Source organism: Podarcis bocagei (genome assembly GCF_964188305.1).
Source record: "Podarcis bocagei genome assembly, chromosome: 3".
Classification (NCBI taxonomy): Eukaryota; Metazoa; Chordata; class Lepidosauria; order Squamata; family Lacertidae; genus Podarcis; species Podarcis bocagei.
The window spans coordinates 6887181-6905673 of record NC_138127.1 but is presented as its reverse complement, the minus strand read 5'-3'; the positions used below and the strand labels follow the sequence as shown (position 1 = coordinate 6905673).

Below are 18493 nucleotides of genomic sequence, written 5' to 3'. Positions count from 1 at the left end.
AATTTGGAACTTTACACATTGTTCCCTATGGGCAGGCAGCAGCTAACTTTGTCAGGGTGTGTGAGACATAGAAGGGACCACGAGGGTCATCTAGGCGAACCTGCTTTTCACCCGACGTGGGGCTCAAACCCACGAACCCGAGAGTCTTATGCTCTACCGACTGAGCTATGCAAGCTAAGATCCTGGCATCTAAGGAACCAGACCATCTCATCTTCAACCAATGGAGTTATCAGTCTATCATTATTGCTATTGTAAGTCTGCGTTGCTGACTTTAGGCGGAAATCCAAAATTTCCCGCGCAGGCTTGGGCCAGCGCCACCTGGCGGAATATTACTTCCAAAGCATTTAATCGACAATACACTGTGCGGCTACCCTCTTGTGGCTAAATCATATCATTTCAGGCTTTCTGAAATATGTCTCTCGGAAACACATGTTTGCACAGTGCTCTTTACTTAACAAGCTTTGGGAGAAAGTGCTGGACTGTGTAACTATATGACTGTGCAGAAAAAGTTAAATCTTTCAGCGGAGAATATTTTATTGAACTATATACCTGCAGTATGGAAATTATCAGCGGGACAACGGAAGTGGATTTTCCATGCCTTAATGGTTAAAAAAGAACGTTTTTGCCTGGCGCCTAAAGGTGTATAATGAAGGCGCCAGGTAAACTTTATATTGTTTATACTATATACTAACCCATTGTCTGTGTTTTCTTCATGGAAGAAATTCTGCTTTCATTCCCCCACCCCACAATTATTTGGTGTGGTCTATGATTACCTTGATCATATTTCATTTTAAATGGACCTTCCTGCTGAATGTAAAGCATAGACCCTCATTTTAAAAGCGAAAAGGGAGAGAAGGCTTCTCTCAAAGTGTTAGAATGCCACCAGTATTTTACGAATAGAACAAAACAAGATGGTGTTATTTTATATGATAAAGAATCCTACGTCCAACTGCTACACTTGTGAATAGCCTTAAGAGACCTGACATGCAAGTCTCCTCAGGGTTACATAAACACATCCCGTTCCAACATTTGGGAAGAGTGGACATCAGGTTGTTTAGTGGGGCAACAATTTTAGTTAAATAATTGCCCCAAATGGGGGGTTGTTATAAGAATTTTAAGGACTCAATCATAGAATAAATAAGCATAAATGCACACTTAGCTAAATATATAAACCAATGTTTATATATTAAGAAATATGGTAAAGGGCCTAAGACCTATATACAACCTTTGTAGATCTTGCAGCAGTGTTTGGTAGGATAAATCATAAAAAGTTGTGGTTACAACTTTGGAACTAAAACATAGAGTGTCAGTTATTTACACTTATTAGGATATTATACTTTGAAATGTGTGTGAGAGTGAGAGTAGGTGTAAACTGTCAGTTGTCAGCTCCATTTCCAACAACAACAAAAAGTATGACAAGGCTGCTTATGAGCTCCCCTGCTGTTTAAGATTAATGTAAATGACGTCGTACCAGAACTAAAACAACCAGAATACAAAAGTTGTAGAATGCTTTATTTCATTTTGGTGTAGTGCAGCACAGTATTATCACTACTTCCTATTGTTCTGTTAATTATTTTGGTTCCTACTGTAGCTTTGTGGATTTACACTGTGCCATTGTGGTCCCATTTCAGTTTTTGCCCATTGCCTGTGAATACAATAGTGCATCATCTGTGATCCTCAGGCGAAAATTTTCATTGCCTTTTCAATAGCCTTTTCATCTATTGGTGGTTTTCTTGGACTACCAGGCTGCAGAAATTTCTTCACTGTCGGGATGTTGCTTATTCTCTCTTTAAAGGCCTGAGAGAGAGAGAGAGAGAGAGAGAGAGAGAGAGCAGAATATTTTAATAGAGAAAAGGAGAAATGGTGGTATCCCCAAATAATCATTTGCCGCTTACAGTTACTATGACTTCATAGTCAATAATGAAACTACAAGTGATAAACTTTATATGTACTCAAACTTTATACGTACACTAAACCCAGTTATTTCAGGCATGCACCTTTGGAGAGGGAGGTCAATATTCAAGCTCCATTGCAGGTCTATAATCGTAGGTAGGTTACCTGTTTGTGTCTAAATTTAATTCACAGAAGGCTTATCCATGAATGTGGGCCTCCTGTGTGATTTAGACTTTGTGCAATAGAAATCCAGAGACAATGGTGTTTTAGATATGCAAAGAATAAAAGTGCCATACTAGAACTTTGCTTATGCTTCAGTAAGCATGCTTACCTTTAAAAGAGGGAATTTGGAGAGAATATCAGCCTTCAGCTCTTCTGCCATTAAAATGGTTTCAAGCAATTGAATATCTGCTCTGCTGAGCTGATTTCCTACCAGGTAATTTTGTCCATGATCTTTGAGGACCTATAGAGCAGGAAATGTTCGAAGAGTACTTCAGGTACATACACAAAATGGAGAATCTATATCTGAACCACTTTTGAATATCACGCGCCCAGATTATATTGTATCAGGAGATCGAGAGTATTTGTATCAGTTCTGATTCATGTCTTCTAACAAACTGCTGGCTAAGAAAGAGAAGCTTGATTATTACATTCCCTCTTCCCAAACCACTGCTTATCATGTTTCAATAAGGCAGGGCAGATTCTGAGATCAGAGTTCACATGGTAAATGAACACTGTGTGTGATTCATGTTTTACTTTTTTTACTTTTAGCTCAGAAGCTTGGAAAATACAAGGAATAAGGAAATGATTTCTGATGAGCCAAGCAGTCCTATCAACATTACCAGCTGCCAACTCCAGCTGAGCATAGGTGGCTTTGTTGTGTTAAAAGGTTTGTAAGTTTCCTTCGCCCCATACCTTTTCAAAGACTGGAAAGTATCTGGTGGTGGCTTTTTCAATAATGTTTGCAAACTCCTTCTCCTTGCTTTCAGCTGGCTTGAAGGGAAGCATCATTATCAATTCATTCAGATCCATAGCACCTTCGCAATACATATCAATCCTATTTGAAAGAGAAAGTGTTTCCTTCTCTCATACTCAGGTAATAATAAGAAAAACAGTAGTGGTAGCAGCAGCAATAGAGACTCTCCTCCCTGGAAGAGAGGGGAGTGGTTGTGGGCGGGAGCCCGAGCACCGCCCCTAGCAGGGGGCATTAGCCCCCTGCCTCCTCCTCTCACCTGGCTGGCGCCCACGCCCCCTCGGCAGGCATCCAACCAGGTGCCTTCGAGGGGGCGTGTTCAGCAGCCTTTTGCGGCGGCGCCAGCCTCTCCTCGGCCTCATTCTTCTCCGTCCTCTCGTCGCGAGTCATTGGAATGTGTTGTGGTGTGTCGAAGGTCTGGGTGTGGCCATCGCCTATGCCTTCAATTTTTGGGTATTCCGTTAAAGGGATCTGGCGGTCGTGTGTTCTGTCCGATGCCTGCTTGGCGGGAGGCCATGGCACGACCCCCGGTGACATCAGGGGGGAGCCTATAGTTGGATTAGCATCAACAGGCTCCACCTACTGGTGAATAAACCCCCTTGTTTTAGACATCCAATGCCTAAGCCAATACCTTTTCACTGCTGTAATCAATAAAGTTGTGGCCTTTTCTTGCCCATTAACCTTATATGACATGTCCTTGTGTATTTATTTCACATTGCGGGGGTCGGGTCCTCGAACCACAATACTAATTATGATAATGCAGAGCCAAAACCTTGTGGGGGAATTGGGCGGTAGTGTCACAGGCAAAAATGTGTGATGACCCAGCAGAAAAACAAGTACAATGATCCTGTATGTTGGAGAAAGGGCATTTTCCCTGGAAAAAGCCTCTCTCTATGCAACAAAAGCCCCTATAATGTGCTTGCCAGTATAGTGATCTTCACCAGTTAGACCTTTTATAAAGAAAGCCTTATATCAAAAATCAATTTTATACATTTGCAAGAACCCCCCCCAAAAAAAAAAAAACATTGGGAAGGGACAATTTCCTCCCAATCTCCTATTGGGGTTACATGAAAATTCATTGATTTCAAATGAACCAGTCCACATGAACTTTGCTGGGACTGAGAGGTCAAATTACCTCATATTGGACCCTTTCTTGCCCAAGATGAAACATGCTGACTCATAACTCGTCAGTAGATCATATGACAGAACAGAGATGATCTTATATCATGTACAGCCAACCAAAGTATGCATTTAGTAACCAAATTTAAAGGAATGTTACAGTACCATGCTCTCTGCTTCACGTCCTTCCCAGAGAGATTATATTTGGCGGCAATGTAGTTGAGAATAGCTCGGGTCTGCACCATCTTCATCCCATCCATTTCCACCATGGGCACTTGCTGAAAGAGCAGGTCTCCACCTTGTGAAAGGAAGATGAAAAATCAGTCCATCCTCCCAGGTAATTACTATGGAAAGTAAATTTTCAGGAGCATCTCCCAAGCCATGCTTTGATTTTGAGACTTTACTTTTACATTGAGCCTTTGCGATAATCATGTTTGCCTCTGCTTTTCCCTCAAAATCCTTTTGCAGAACATGTGCTAAATTAGTACAGCAATCACACATTGGAAACTAGTTTTGTATGTTATTTAAGCTACTTCTGTTCTCCAGCTAAAAAACAAGCAAACCATTCTGCACAATGCAGAGTTGAGTGGTATGTGTTGTGGGTATCTGGAAAACTCTTTTCTTTCAAAGAAGAGAGAAAAATGCAATATAACTAGATCACAGCTGTGTATTGACACATATTCCTGCCTGAAAGTGTGCACAATGCAGAACTGGAGAAACAAGTCCACTTTGAAAACCCCTGCTATTAAGACTATACGGCTTTACTGTACTAGAAGACAGTCCCACTGATACTCAGATAACATACTCACCATGCTTTAATTTTTCTAGATATTCTTTTGTCTCAATTAATTGTTCTTCAAACTAAAAAGTAAAAGAGGCAGAATATTTCAAGGGTCTCATGAAATAATTTCAGGCTCCAAAAATGACACAGGGCCTTTCAAGTTTTCAAAATTTGATGAAAACTCCCCTTTCACAGCCGAATTCCGGGCCAGCCCACCCAATAATCTTCTCTGTCTGGGACAGAACAACAAATGTTTCCCATGCACAAATCAAGTACTACAGGCTAGTCATATCATTTTAGCACTTGAAGCAGTAAATCCCACAATGACCGCTCCCCACATTAAATGGGGGTGCTCTTTGCGTGGTCATGTGAAGCCCCCTGGACCCTATGTGGCACCATTAGCACAGGCTTGGCTTGGCTTTCCCCAAGTGGGATACCTGGAGGTCTCTGCCTACCTCAGCCAGTTGCCCAATCCTGCCTGGGGAGGCGTTGCCAAGGTGATCAGGCCAGTTAGGGGGAGGGACCACCCTGCCCACACAGTAGGGGGAGGATCTTACACTGAGGTCCAGCACCGAGGGCCTTCTGGCAGTTCCCTCACTGCGAGAAGCCAAGTTACAGGGAACCAGGCAGAGGGCCTTCTCGGTAGTGGCGCCCTCCCTGTGGAACGCCCTCCCACCAGATGTCAAAGAGAACAACAACTACCAGACTTTTAGAAGACATCTGAAGGCAGCCCTGTTTAGGGAAGCTTTTAATGTTTGATGTATCATAGAATTTTAATATTCTTTTGGAAGCCGCCCAGAGTGGCTGGGGAAACCCAGCCAGATGGGCGGGGTATAAATAATAAATTATTATTATTATTATTATTATTATTATTATTATTATTATTATTAGAATTGTCAGTTGTCTCCAGAGCTTCCACCTGTCCACACAATCATGTCTCCTCCCCCCCTACTTAGCAGCAAAAGTACAATAATAATGAATGACGATAACTCATCAATTAGCTGCCCCTTCCAGGATAGATAAAATCCCCCGCCTGAAGCAGGCACCTCACTCACAAATGATAATGCTGGGTCCAAATTTGGAAACTGCCTGAAATATAAGAATGCTGGAAAAACAACAGTTCCCTTGATTCTTTCTTGGGGGTGGGGGAAAGGTGCTTTCTCAGAGAAACGAACCTCGACTCCTGCTGCAGCCAACAGCCACCTTATGCTTTCCATTCGGCCTCTTCCATTGAAGTAGTAAAGCTTAGGTTTCCCAGCCATGTTCCTAAGTGTTTGCTTTCCTGTTATGATGAGAGACAGAGAGACAGAGAGAGAGATTGCGAGGTCATGTTTGATAAGGAAACCACTGCAGAGCAGGACAACTGTTCAAAATTGTGCTCTCGTGATTGCTTACAGCAAGAAAAGATTTCATACCAAATAAAGCCTTCTGGTTTATTTTTTTTAACAAACTCTTTTTCATAATCATGGAGCACAAGCAGATGTAGCATATTATTGCACAGATAAAATAGGAAGCAAGAGTTTAAAAAACCACAACAATTTATGACAGGGGTCAGCAAACTTTTTCGGCAGGGGGCCGGTCCACTATCCCTCAGACCTTGTGGGGGGCCGGACTATATTTTGAAAAAAAAATATGAATGAATTCCTATGCCCCACAAATAACCCAGAGATGCATTTTAAATAAAAGGACACATTCTACTCGTGTAAAAACATGTTGATTCCCGGACCATCCATGTGCCGGATTTAGAAGGCAATTGGGCCGGATCCTGGCCCCGGGCCTTAGTTTGCCTACCCATAATCTATGACTATCACCCCCTCTTGGACAGCCATGGTCCATGTTCCCAGAGCCACAAAATTGTAACTTCCCCCTCGTACTTGCACCATTGCCATTGCCATCAGCTGCCTCTCATCTCCTTAGGCAAGTCTGGGCACATAGCTTTCCAGCATGGCCAACCGCCAGGGATGATGGGAGTTTGTAGTGATGAATCACATCTGAAGCACCACCTCTTTGACTGGCTGGCTAAACCAGGTAAGGATAGCTGGTGGGTCTCAAACCCATGTGAGTTAGGCACCTCCCCTCTACGCAAGGACAGGCTCTGGCAGGTTGAGGGATGAGACCAACGGTGGGTCCAAGGGTCAAGAAGGCGGTTTCTGCACATGCTGTAGAGGGAAGGGAGGGGCAGATAGGGCTCATCAATCTGGGAAGGTAACCCATCTAGGAGGAGGTAGCCTCTGACCCTAAACCTCCATTGTCTTGTGGGATATCCTAGGAAGAAGAAAAGGCTAAGGATTAAACCCTAAGCACCCTCCTCAACCCTGGATAACCACACCCATTTTCTACATTCCTTTCAATAATATATGCACATTTTACCTCACCATATGTGTTTTTACACATTGTTTGGCTGGAGAACTGCAGTCAAATTTCAAGGGATAGCTATGTTTTTGGGAAATGAAATTTGGTGAGTTACTATTTTTTAAATGAATCTACTTTCTCTCCCATTCTTACCCAACATTTCTTTTTCCTCTGAGGTGCAACAAAGACCAACCCCATATTATTTTTAGAACTCTGCCCACTGCCCAGCTCCTGCCTTTGGTCTGTCCAAAGGGAAACATCTCTGTTCTGAGGATTACAGGTCTGAGGATTACAGTATCCCCCCTCCCCAACCCACAAACCTTTAGTACTCTGCGGGTAAGAAGAAGAAAACCTTTGGGCAGAGGTGAGGTCTTTGGAAATTGTCCCTGCACTACTCCTCTGTCAAGGGTGTTGCTCTTGAGCAATGACTCTCCAAAGCAATCATCTACCTTAGAATACTAACCTGCTGCAAGTCCTGAACAAGTGGAAGTTCTTCTCAAGCAGAGTGAGCCCCGAACTTATGTGGCTCAGGGTTATAAAAGCTCAGAAGCTCCACCTTCTGAGAGAACAGCTTATCTGTAGCAGGAACTCCCTATTGCAAATAGAAAAACACTTACTCTGCCTTTCGTGAGACTTTTCACCTACAACAAATCAGTCACTCAAAGTTAATTCACAATGCGAAAGGTTGTCTCACGCTTGCGTAACATGATGCAACTCGGTTTATTGTATATCTGTACAGCTGCACTGAGGGCAAACATTCCTGGTCTTAGTACTGTATATTCAACTGAAACCTTTGTATAACTGGGCAGAAGGCCACTGCAGTCTCTGGTTGCAGCTGCTAGCCACAAAATACAGGAAAAGGTCAAATACACACGGCTTCCCTGTTGGTCCTACCCACCTTTTGGCGGGGGTTGGGGCGACTAGATCGCTACAATTAATGGTATGCAAAACTGGATTTCTACAGGCAATCCAGAAATTATTATTGATTTGTTATGTAAGATACCTGATCCGGATGATCAAGTGAAAACCACATATTTGTTGTCTGGCTTTGACAAATTTGTGACAAATCGTAAAACTGAGAAGAACATTCCTTGAGGATAGCATGGTGGACTGGTAAAGAATTGCTGCTATGGCTGGTCAGACTAATTGCTGTAGAAGGCTATGAAAACAGGTCATTTTCTGGCAGGGAGTACGTTAATGGGATTTATTTTCCTTGCCTCTAATCCAGCAGGACCACACAGATCCCGTCACATCTACGCAAAGCACAACAGGAACTAGTCATGACAGAACAGACATGTTATTGACTACTCAAGTAAAACATGGCACTGAAGTACAAACCCTGTAGAATGCTTTATTTCACTTTATTGTACCATCACACAGTATTATCATCATCTCCTTTTGTGGATTTACACGGTGCCATTATGGTGATCCTCTACTCAGTAGCATTTGAACTCTAGAATGCACCAGAGAGGTGGTGGAACTCAGTTCCAGTGAGTTCTGGCTGAAAAAAATCCTTGCACAATATCAAATGTTTGCTGGCTTTAGCAATTTCATTCTTTGACTGCTGGTTGTGCTGGCTGTGGCTGATGGGAGCTGTAGTCCAAAACCCCTGGAAGGTTTCATACGAGGTTTGGGAAGGTTGCATTAGACTAATATCTAAAGGAGGCCTCAGAATCTTCACAAAGAGTTCTCATCTACTACATTTTTCAAGAGTTTGCAATCAAAAGCATTTGAGATTATGGAACCAAGAGGAAATACTATTTTACAGATTTAGGCTCCAATCCTATACCTACAATTACCCAGAAGTAAGCTACACTGAATTCAAATGGAACTAATGCTGAATAGACATGAATAGGACTACACTGTTAATCCTCCAACTGGTAAGAGAGAAGTCACACAGATTTGTTAAAATCATGCCAGTATTTGTAGTGATCTTCATAGCAGATGTTCTCAGATGTTAAAAATCTTCCTGATCTCTTGAAGAGCCTTGTCGTCTAATTCAAATTTCCTCTGGCTGCCTGGCTCAAAGAATTTCTTAATTGTGGAGATGTTGCTTACCCTTGCCTTGAAGTCCTAGATTGAAAAGCAAGAAGCACTTCTAAGAAAAAGGTACCAACATAGATGGACTTACACAAAAATGCAGCTCACATATTGGAGAAGAAGACCAGCCTGGCCAGGGGTGTAGGAAGGGGGGTGGAGGGGGCGGTCCGCCCCGGGTGCCACTCTGGGAGGGGTGACAAGATGGCCCCTGCCTCCCCCCAGCTGTAGAACGGCAGCCCATATGGACTCTGCATGTGCGGCATTCCATAAGGAGTGCACACGCGTGAGATGCCGCACATGCGCAGTCTGCACGGGCTGCACCGCCCCGGGTGCTGGAGAGGATTCCTCCACCACTGGGCCTGGCCCCATCCATTGGCTTCAAATGTTTGCTTTCCTCTTCCCTCCCCATTCCTTTTCCCTTTTGTATCATGTGTATCATTGCAAGCTTGGGAGCAAGGGCCATTTTTACTATCAATATATGTGCAGTGCTTTGAAAATTTTAGATTTTTCTAAATGTTTAGTAATAATTATTATTATTATTTCTAGACATGTGTTGAAGATTTATGTCATTCCAAGCAGTTCTTTTATCACAGGATAAAAGTTTAAAATCACAAAGTTTTTAAATGCTCATTTATGGAGGAATTTTGAAAAGCAATCTATCTGTTCATTAATAAGCAGTACCTTGTTTTTCAAGCATGCAAAAACCGTACAGAAAAAATTAAGCCCATGAGTCTAAATTAATGAAGTAATGCAGTATGTGTTAATAAAAAGTTTTTTTAAAAACCCATAAATACTACACGGGGTTATTAGTAATGTGTGGAGAGGGGTCTCAATTTGCTCCCTTCCCTATTTATTTCAGATTCATAAAATGAAATTGGATAAAAGGCTGATTTGATTGTAATAGTAATCCCATTGCTGCAAACAAATAAAGATTCTGACTAATGAACACAGTAACAATAATTTTCACATTCAATCACCTATGGGAAGGAGATCTGTGGACATATTGTCCCATGGTCCTCAAGCTACATGTGAAGAAATATAAGTCAGTGTTGAGGGTATGTAGACCCCTGGCTCATACTGGGCAACAGAGGCTCATTGTAGGTTATTTCTGCTGCTTTTGTGTTTCAGACATGTAAGGCTGAGAGGCAGGCAGGGTAAAACATCTGTGGCATCTTCTGCTTCCTGTGCATCTAAGGAACCAGACTATCTCAACTTCAAGCAATGGAGTTATCAGTCTATCATTATTGCTATTGTAAGTCTTGCTGCTGACTTTAGACGGAAATCCAAAATTTCCCACGCAGGCTTGGACCAGCGCCACCTGGCGGAATAATACTCCCAAATAATACTCATTAGTCTGCACCAGGCGTCCTACTGGGAAGACCCAGTTTTCTGAGTGCATGTTCTGGAAGTTGGGCAATAGGGGCAGTACAGGATTCCTTTTGGTGTACCGACCTCCCCGCTGCACCAAGGATTCCCTGTCCGAGCTGCTTCAGGTCGTGGCGGATGTTCTCCTGGAGACACCTAGTTTGGTTGTCCTAGGGGATTTTAACATCCACGCCGACACGACCTTACAAGGGGCCGCTCGGGACTTCGTGGAAAGCATGGCCTCCATGGGGCTGTCCCTGAATAAGTTGGGCCCAACTCATAGTCATGGACATGCCTTAGACCTGGTATTCACCTCTAGCGACGTGGGTGATCTGACACTAAGTAAAAATGAAACCAAAGAAGTGCCATGGTCAGATCACTTCCTGGTGCAACTGGACTTCTCCGCGACCCTTCCCCTCTGCAGGGAGGTGGGACCAATTCGGATGGTCCGCCCCCGCCACTTAATGGATCCAAATGGTTTCCAGAGAGTGGTAGGGGGTGCTTTATCCCGTGTTGATGGCCTTTCAGCTGATTCCCTGGTGGCCCGCTGGAATGCGGAGTTAACCAGGGCTATCGACTGTCTGGCTCCGAAGCGCCCTCTCCGATTGCATGGAGCCCGGACAGCCCCGTGGTTTTCTTCGGAGCTGAGGGCGATGAAACAATCGCTGAGACGGCTAGAGCGTCGGTGGCAGAAAACTCACTCCGAATCTGACCGGACACAGGTTAGAGCTCAACGTCGAGCCTACCAAGTGGCGATAGCGACGGCAAAGAAGACTTTCTTCGCCGCCTCTATTGCATCTGCAGAAAATAGTAGCAGGAGACTCTTTCAGGTGGTCCGCAATTTAACGGAACCACCTTTACCATCGGGGCCTTGTAAAGACCCCAAGATCTCCTGCAACGATTTTGCAAAGTTTTTTGCAGATAAAATCACTCATATTCGGAAGGAGCTAGACACCACCGTGGGAGCAGGGCTGGGGCGGGAGAGTGCTAGAGCCCTGTCTGGTCAAGTTGCATGGAATCAATTTCAATCCGTTACCCCCGAGGATGTGGACAGGCTGCTTGGACGAGTGAAACCAACCACCTGTCTCCTTGATCCTTGCCCATCCTGGCTTATAAAAGCTAGCCGGGAAGGGCTGGGCGATGGGCTCTGCGGGGTGGTGAATGCTTCCCTCTGTGAGGGAACATTCCCAGATCCGCTGAAAGAGGCGGTCATTAAACCGCTTCTTAAAAAACCATCTTTAGACCCGGCCAGTATGGCCAACTATCGCCCAGTTTCAAATCTTCCATTCTTGGGCAAGGTGATTGAGCGTGTGGTTGCTGAACAACTCCAGGCACGCCTGGAGGATGCGGACCATTTGGATCCCTTCCAATCAGGGTTCAGGCCTCATCATGGGACTGAAACTGCCTTGGTCGCACTGGTTGATGATCTCCGGCGAGCTAGGGACAAAGGTGAGAGTTGTTTCCTAGTTCTGCTGGATCTCTCAGCGGCCTTTGATACAATCGACCATAACATCCTTCTGGACCGTCTAGAGGGGTTGGGAGCTGGGGGCACTGTTATACAGTGGTTTCGCTCCTTTCTCCTGGGCCGTGTTCAGAAAGTGGTGGTGGGGGATGAGTGTTCAGACCCTTGGGCCCTCACTTGTGGGGTGCCTCAGGGTTCCGTCCTCTCCCCCATGCTTTTTAACATCTACATGCGGCCGCTGGGAGAGATCATCAGGGGGTTTGGACTGGGTGTCCATCAATATGCAGATGATACCCAGCTCTACCTTTCTTTCAAATCAGAACCAGTGAAGGCGGTGAAGGTCCTGTGTGAGTGCCTGGAGGCGGTTGGAGGATGGATGGCGGCTAATGGATTGAAGTTGAATCCTGACAAGACAGAAGTACTGTTTTTGGGGGACAGGGGGCGGGCTGGTGTGGAGAACTCCCTGGTCCTGAATGGGGTAACTGTGCCCCTGAAGGACCAGGTGCGTAGCCTGGGAGTCATTTTGGACTCACAGCTGTCCATGGAGGCGCAGGTCAATTCTGTATCCAAGGCAGCTGTCTACCAACTCCACCTGGTACGCAGGCTGAGACCCTACCTGCCCGCTGACTGTCTGGCCAGAGTGGTGCATGCTCTAGTTATCTCCCGCTTGGACTACTGCAATGCGCTCTACGTGGGGCTACCTTTGAAGGTGACTCGGAAACTACAACTAATCCAGAATGCGGCAGCTAGACTGGTGACTGGGGGCGGCCGCCGAGACCACATAACACCAGTCTTGAAAGACCTACATTGGCTCCCAGTACGTTTCCGAGCACAATTCAAAGTGTTGGTGTTGACCTTTAAAGCCCTAAACGGCTTCGGCCCAGTATACCTGAAGGAGCGTCTCCACCCCCATCGTTCTGCCCGGACACTGAGGTCCAGCGCCGAGGGCCTTCTGGCGGTTCCCTCATTGCGAGAAGCGAAGCTACAGGGAACCAGGCAGAGGGCCTTTTCGGTGGTGGCGCCCGCCCTGTGGAATGCCCTCCCATCGGATGTCAAGGTGATGGACAACTACCTGACATTCAGAAAACATCTTAAGGCGGCCCTATTCAGGGAAGCTTTTAATGTATGATATTTTAGTGTTTTTTGGTTTCTGTGGAAGCCGCTCAGAGTGGCTGGGGAAACCCAGCCAGATGGGCGGGGTACAAATAATAAATTATTATTATTATTATTATTATAAAGCATTTAATGAACAATACACTGTGTGGCTACCCTCTTGTGGCTAAATCATATCATTCCAGGCTTTCTGAAATATGTTTCTCTGAAAGACATGTTTGCACAGTGCGCTTTACTTAACAAGCTTTGGGAGAAAGTGCTGGAGTGTATAACTATATGACTGTGCAGAAAAAGTTAAATCTTTTAGCGGAGAATATTTTATTGAACTATATACCTACAGTATGGAAATTATCAACAGGACAATGGATATGCCTTAACGGTGACCAAAAGATTGATACTGAGGAATTGGAAAAATAAAGATATGCTATACCCTTCAATCAATGGACTGACGATATGACATCAATGGCAATTTATGAACAGACTGCTTACAGGCGCAGACTCTGTATGGATAAATACAATAGTATTTGGAATGAGTTTATGCAAAATTTAGTAGGCTATTAGCATTTACATAAGCACTAGGGCAGGCATAGGCAAACTCGGCCCTCCAGATGTTTTGGGACTACAACTCCCATCACCCCTAGCTAACAGGACCAGTGGTCAGGTATGATGGGAATTGTAGTCTCAAAACATCTGGCGGGCCAAGTTTGCCTATGCCTGCACTAGGACAATAACACTATACCAATTTATATAAGAATGTATGGGAATATAGAATCATAGAATCATAGAGTTGGAAGAGACCACAAGGGCCATCGAGTCCAACCCCCTGCCAAGCAGGAAACATCATATACAGTGGTACCTAGGCTTCAGGTTACAGACTCCGCTAACCCAGAAATAGTACCTCGGGTTAAGAACTTTGCTTCAGGATGAGAACAGAAACCGTGCTCTGGCAGTGCGGCAGCAGCGGGAGGCCCCATTAGCTAAAGTGGTGTTTCAGGCTAAGAACAGTTTCAGGTTAAGTACGGACCTCCGGAACGAATTAACTACTTAACCTGAGGTACCACTGTATTGCTACCTTTTGTGTATATTTTCGCTTTTATATGCATCTGTGTTGTTGTTTTTCTCCCTCTCCCTTCTCCTTCTTCTTTTTGTGTATCACTTTTTTTTTTTTTACACTGAAACACAAAAGAATGGCCAGGCTGCCCAGGTAATATAATCAGAGACAATTATCAGATATCGACGAAACCTCAATTTTTACATCAAAAACGAAACAAAACAAGAATTACGTAAGTTCCCATGGACTTCCTCCCTCCCCTTTATAGGTTAACTTTTTCTCCTGCAGTAAATTGCCTCCTTCGGCTGCTGAGCTTTGGACTTAAGCAGCTTTTTCAAAAGAAGAAGAAGAAGGGGAGGGGGGGGAGAATCAGCAGCAACTGGATCCGCTCCAGATTATCCACCCCATCCCCAGCCACTCTTATGGCGGAGCGTCGGAAGTCAGACGTCATATCCGGGAGAGAGGCGAAGCGAAGCGGATGTTCCCCGCGCGCCTTCTTTCGGCGCAGGCGCAGGACGGGGTTGTGGCTGTACTGAGGCTTCGCGGCCCTCTCGCTTGGTCAGTCGCGGCCCCGACGACGCTCCTGTTTCCCTCAGCAGCGGCAGCAGCTTCCCACACAAGGCCGCCGCCATGGCGATGCAAGCGGCGAAACGCGCCAATGTAAGCTGGGACCCGCCTTTCCCTTTCTCCTGTGCGTGGCGGGGCCGTTTTGCACGTCGGCTGCCCTTTCCTCGCTTCCGACTCCGCTTCTCCTTTCTGCCTCTCTCTCTCTCGCCGCCTTCCGAGTCTGGTTCTGCGCCTCTTCCTCCTCCACCTTCGGGACATTCAGGAGGGCGCGTCACGTGGGAAAGGGCGTGAAGTGGGTCCGCTGGGGTAGCCTCCTTCGGGCTGGGGGGTGCACTCCCATATGTTGTGCGGCTGCCATTATTATTATTATTATTATTATTATTATTATTATTATTATTATTATTATTGACCTTCTTCGGGCTTTGCGGGGAACCCCATATGTTGTGGGGCTGCCATTATTATTAATTAGTCTTCGGGTTCAGGGGGCACCCCTATATGTTGTGGTGGGCTGCCATTATTATTATTATTAATTAGTCTTCGGGCTCAGGGGACACCCCTATATGTTGTGGTGAGCATTATTATTATTAGCCTACTTTGGACTCTGGGGAGGCACCCCCATATGTTGTGGGGCTACCATTAGTATTAGCCGTCGGGCTCTGAAGGGCACCCCCATATATTGTGGGGCTGCCATTATTGTTATTCCTCACCCACCTGACAAGTTTGCCCCAGCCACTCTGGGTGGCTTCCAACATATATAAAAACACAATAAAAGATTAAACCCTCCACTAGGCCTTTATGGTTTTTCTCCCGAAGCATCTCTTGTGAACAGATGCCAATTTTCATTTGTCGACTCCTATGGTCCTGTGCTCTATGCCAGTAAATGTTAATTGATTGATTGAAATAAAACATCTAAAAACTTCCCCATACAGGGCTGCCTTGGAATGTCTTCTAAAGGTTGTATAGTTGCTCTTTTCCTTGGCTCAGGAGTCGCATAACCACACACCCTCCAACCTTTCTCTAATGTAGAGACCAGGAGTCATGCTTTTTCTGTTAGCAAAGCTGGCTGGGGATGACCTGAATAGCACTCACAACAAGGCAGAGTCATAGAATTGCATAGAGTTGGAAGGACCCCTGAGGGTCATCTAGTCCAACGCTCTGCAGTGCCAAAGTTAAAATTATTCTCTGATTACACATCTACATACCATACAAAGAAATCATGTTGCTAATTTGTTTCTGGTTTGTAATTTTTACCGACTCTAGATCCGTCTGCCCCCTGAAGTGAATCGAATTTTATATATCAGAAACTTACCGTATAAGATCACAGCAGAAGAAATGTATGACATTTTTGGAAAATATGGACCGATTCGACAAATCAGAGTGTAAGTCTGTTGTACGTTGCCAAACAAAGCATAGAAATTAGAATTTTCTTACTTATGTCAAGTAGCTTTCTAGTTGACTGACAGATCATTATTGCAGCTTTCAATGTAAAATAAAGCAGTTGGAGGTCTAAATATATCAGCCCACTTGATTTGAATTCTGTTTGGGGAACAAACCAATATAGGCAATGTACATAGAGACATAGATAATATGGGGGATATTCCATGAGTGAAAATATTAGAATTATGTAGAGAGTTTTGGTTGTGTGTGTGTTTGGGTTGGGTTTTTTTGTTTTGTTTTTTTACAGGTAGGATAATTAATAGACCCAAAAGGGAGCAATTTGTTGTGAGAAAATTGTTACTTTACGCAGCCCAATCTAATGCACAGTTTCATTGGGTTCACCTCCAAGTGAGACAGCGTAGGATTGATGTCACTGCCTTTCCTAGGGTCAGAATGTAACAGTGACTACAACAAAGAGGTGTAAATATTAACATGATTTTTTTCTTAACTTTTGCTAACATTAATTTTTTGTTTTGTTTTTTGTTACAGAGGAAATACTCCTGAGACTAGAGGTACAGCCTACGTTGTCTATGAAGATATCTTTGATGCCAAGAATGCTTGTGACCATCTGTCAGGATTCAACGTGTGCAACAGATACCTTGTTGTCTTGTACTATAATGCAAACAGGGCAAGTACAAGAGCTTTTCTTAAAACATTTGAACATGAGATTAACTTTTTTATAAGATCATTGTGAAAACAGTGCTGGAATAATTCAGTATAAGTGAATTGGGGTGTTTCCTCTTTATTTACCCTCAATAGCAGGGGCTTGTATGAAGGAAACAGGACTCTTCCAGTCCTGTTTATTTCTAATCAGATTGTGTGTCCCTTAAGGTTCTCTAAAGCAAATATCCTCTAAACTACTTCAGCTGAAAATTGAAGTGAATCTGTATTTTGTGTAAATCAAAAAACCTGAATCATTCTTGAAAAGTGTTTATCAAACTCGGAACAGAACAAGTTCAATACAGGCTGCGTATTCAGAGCAAGGTATTGACTGAATGCCCCAGCCAGAGTATTCAGAGTGGACGGGGAAATGCACAATCTCACAGGATTTCCATACGTGTTAGGTTTGTCCAGCCCACTGTATGGACGAGGAACCAGCAGGCAGGATGGAGGCTTGTTGTTTCAATGCTTTAACTCACTGTTGCAGACTCTGAAATAACTTTGTGGGAAAGGCCTGGATTTCTGTGTACCACAGAAAGAAAATGAGCAAATGATTTGAATGGTTTGACTCCTCAGTCTAGCATCTTGGTTTTGAGCTGCTTTGGCTACTAACATAACTGGCATTTATGTTCAAGTCTCTCTTGAGGCTCAGAACAGGTACAAAGATGTCAGGATTTTAATCTGTGCATTGATTGATTGACTGAATCTGTGCAGATCTTGATATGTCTCTTAGAAGCCCTGCATCTGTCTTGTCTATGGGACAAATGTGGGTTTTTTCCGCAGAAGTTAAAATGCCAGCAAAAGGGGGGGGGGGCGGAATGGGGGTTAGTTTAGTTGCTTGTTCCACATTGATGTCTTAAAACAAAGAAAGGGATCACATTTCTTTCATCCAGTTCACAAAGCTTCTTTGCTTGGTTACTTGGAGGTGAATCTTTCCACAGATGATGAGAGGAGATGCCTTATAAAAGCCTGTTAACAGGTGTGCCTGGGGGCACCCAGCAATTTCTCCTCTGTTCCACCTCCTGATTTGTGAAAATCTTAGAGCAGCATGGGCACAACATGAGGCTGCTTATGCAGTATTATTTAGGGTCAAGCTGTTCTTTCCCAAATACCTTTCCTGAGGAATTAAATAAATGTGTTTTGGAACATAGTTATTATAAAGTGTCTGCTTTTCTTGGTAGCAAGGCAAGTTGCCAGTTTATCATTTAAATTGATAAGATAACCATTTAAATAAAAAAGTGAGATTGCTTTGAATTAAATAGATGGGATGAAGCTGTTTTGACTAAAGAGTGTTCTTTTGTTAATAATATTTTTGTTTTTTTACAGGCATTCCAAAAAATGGATACAAAGAAGAAGGAAGAACAGCTCAAACTTCTGAAGGAGAAATACGGAATAAATACAGACCCACCAAAATAAAAATTATAACCTCTATGAGGAACTGGCTCTTTTGGACTTTTTTTTTTCTTTTAAAAAATCTTATCGGTGTTTCTAAACTAAGTGCCCCACAAAATGTGCATGATTAGTTTGGAGCAAGGACATTTTGGGATGCTAGATTTAGTGCAAATATAGCTTTATAATCCCAGTTTTGGAAAGACTTGTGACTGCCCTGCCTTTGAAATTAAGGTTAGCCATAGAATTTGGTACACTTTTGTAGAAATCTCCTACAGCTCAGAGCCTTAT

General features: G+C 44.0%; 2 protein-coding genes across 2 annotated transcripts; one reads left to right on the top strand and one right to left on the bottom strand.

Annotated features, from left to right (window-relative positions):
- Nucleotides 1-1495: 1495 nt before the first annotated feature.
- On the bottom strand, nucleotides 1496-7834 carry LOC308584448 (glutathione S-transferase-like). The gene is made up of 7 exons (XM_081189250.1): nucleotides 7582-7834; nucleotides 5942-6048; nucleotides 4795-4846; nucleotides 4151-4283; nucleotides 2809-2950; nucleotides 2225-2356; nucleotides 1496-1797 (listed from the first exon to the last, which is right to left on the bottom strand). The coding sequence occupies exons 2-7, from the start codon at nucleotides 6026-6028 to the stop codon at nucleotides 1678-1680; spliced, it is 666 nt and encodes a 221-aa protein (XP_081045376.1). The 5' UTR covers nucleotides 6029-6048; nucleotides 7582-7834; the 3' UTR covers nucleotides 1496-1677.
- A 6799-nt stretch (nucleotides 7835-14633) lies between these two features.
- Nucleotides 14634-18251, top strand: SF3B6 (splicing factor 3b subunit 6). Its single transcript, XM_081189283.1, has 4 exons — nucleotides 14634-14809; nucleotides 15977-16095; nucleotides 16643-16781; nucleotides 18140-18251. The coding sequence occupies exons 1-4, from the start codon at nucleotides 14780-14782 to the stop codon at nucleotides 18227-18229; spliced, it is 378 nt and encodes a 125-aa protein (XP_081045409.1). The 5' UTR covers nucleotides 14634-14779; the 3' UTR covers nucleotides 18230-18251.
- Nucleotides 18252-18493: the final 242 nt, after the last annotated feature.

Excerpts from the sequence above, each read along its gene's own strand:
- LOC308584448 (XM_081189250.1), bottom strand. The coding sequence starts at position 6,028 with ATGGCTGGGAAACCTAAGCTTTACTACTTCAATGGAAGAGGCCGAATG. Across the intron at positions 4,284-4,794 it reads TCTAGAAAAATTAAAGCATG|GTGGAGACCTGCTCTTTCAG; the intron begins GTGAGTATGTTA and ends TCCTTTCACAAG. Across the intron at positions 1,798-2,224 it reads CCAAATTCCCTCTTTTAAAG|GCCTTTAAAGAGAGAATAAG; the intron begins GTAAGCATGCTT and ends TCTCTCTCTCAG.
- SF3B6 (XM_081189283.1), top strand. The coding sequence starts at position 14,780 with ATGGCGATGCAAGCGGCGAAACGCGCCAAT. Across the intron at positions 14,810-15,976 it reads AAGCGGCGAAACGCGCCAAT|ATCCGTCTGCCCCCTGAAGT; the intron begins GTAAGCTGGGAC and ends TACCGACTCTAG. Across the intron at positions 16,782-18,139 it reads TGTACTATAATGCAAACAGG|GCATTCCAAAAAATGGATAC; the intron begins GCAAGTACAAGA and ends GTTTTTTTACAG.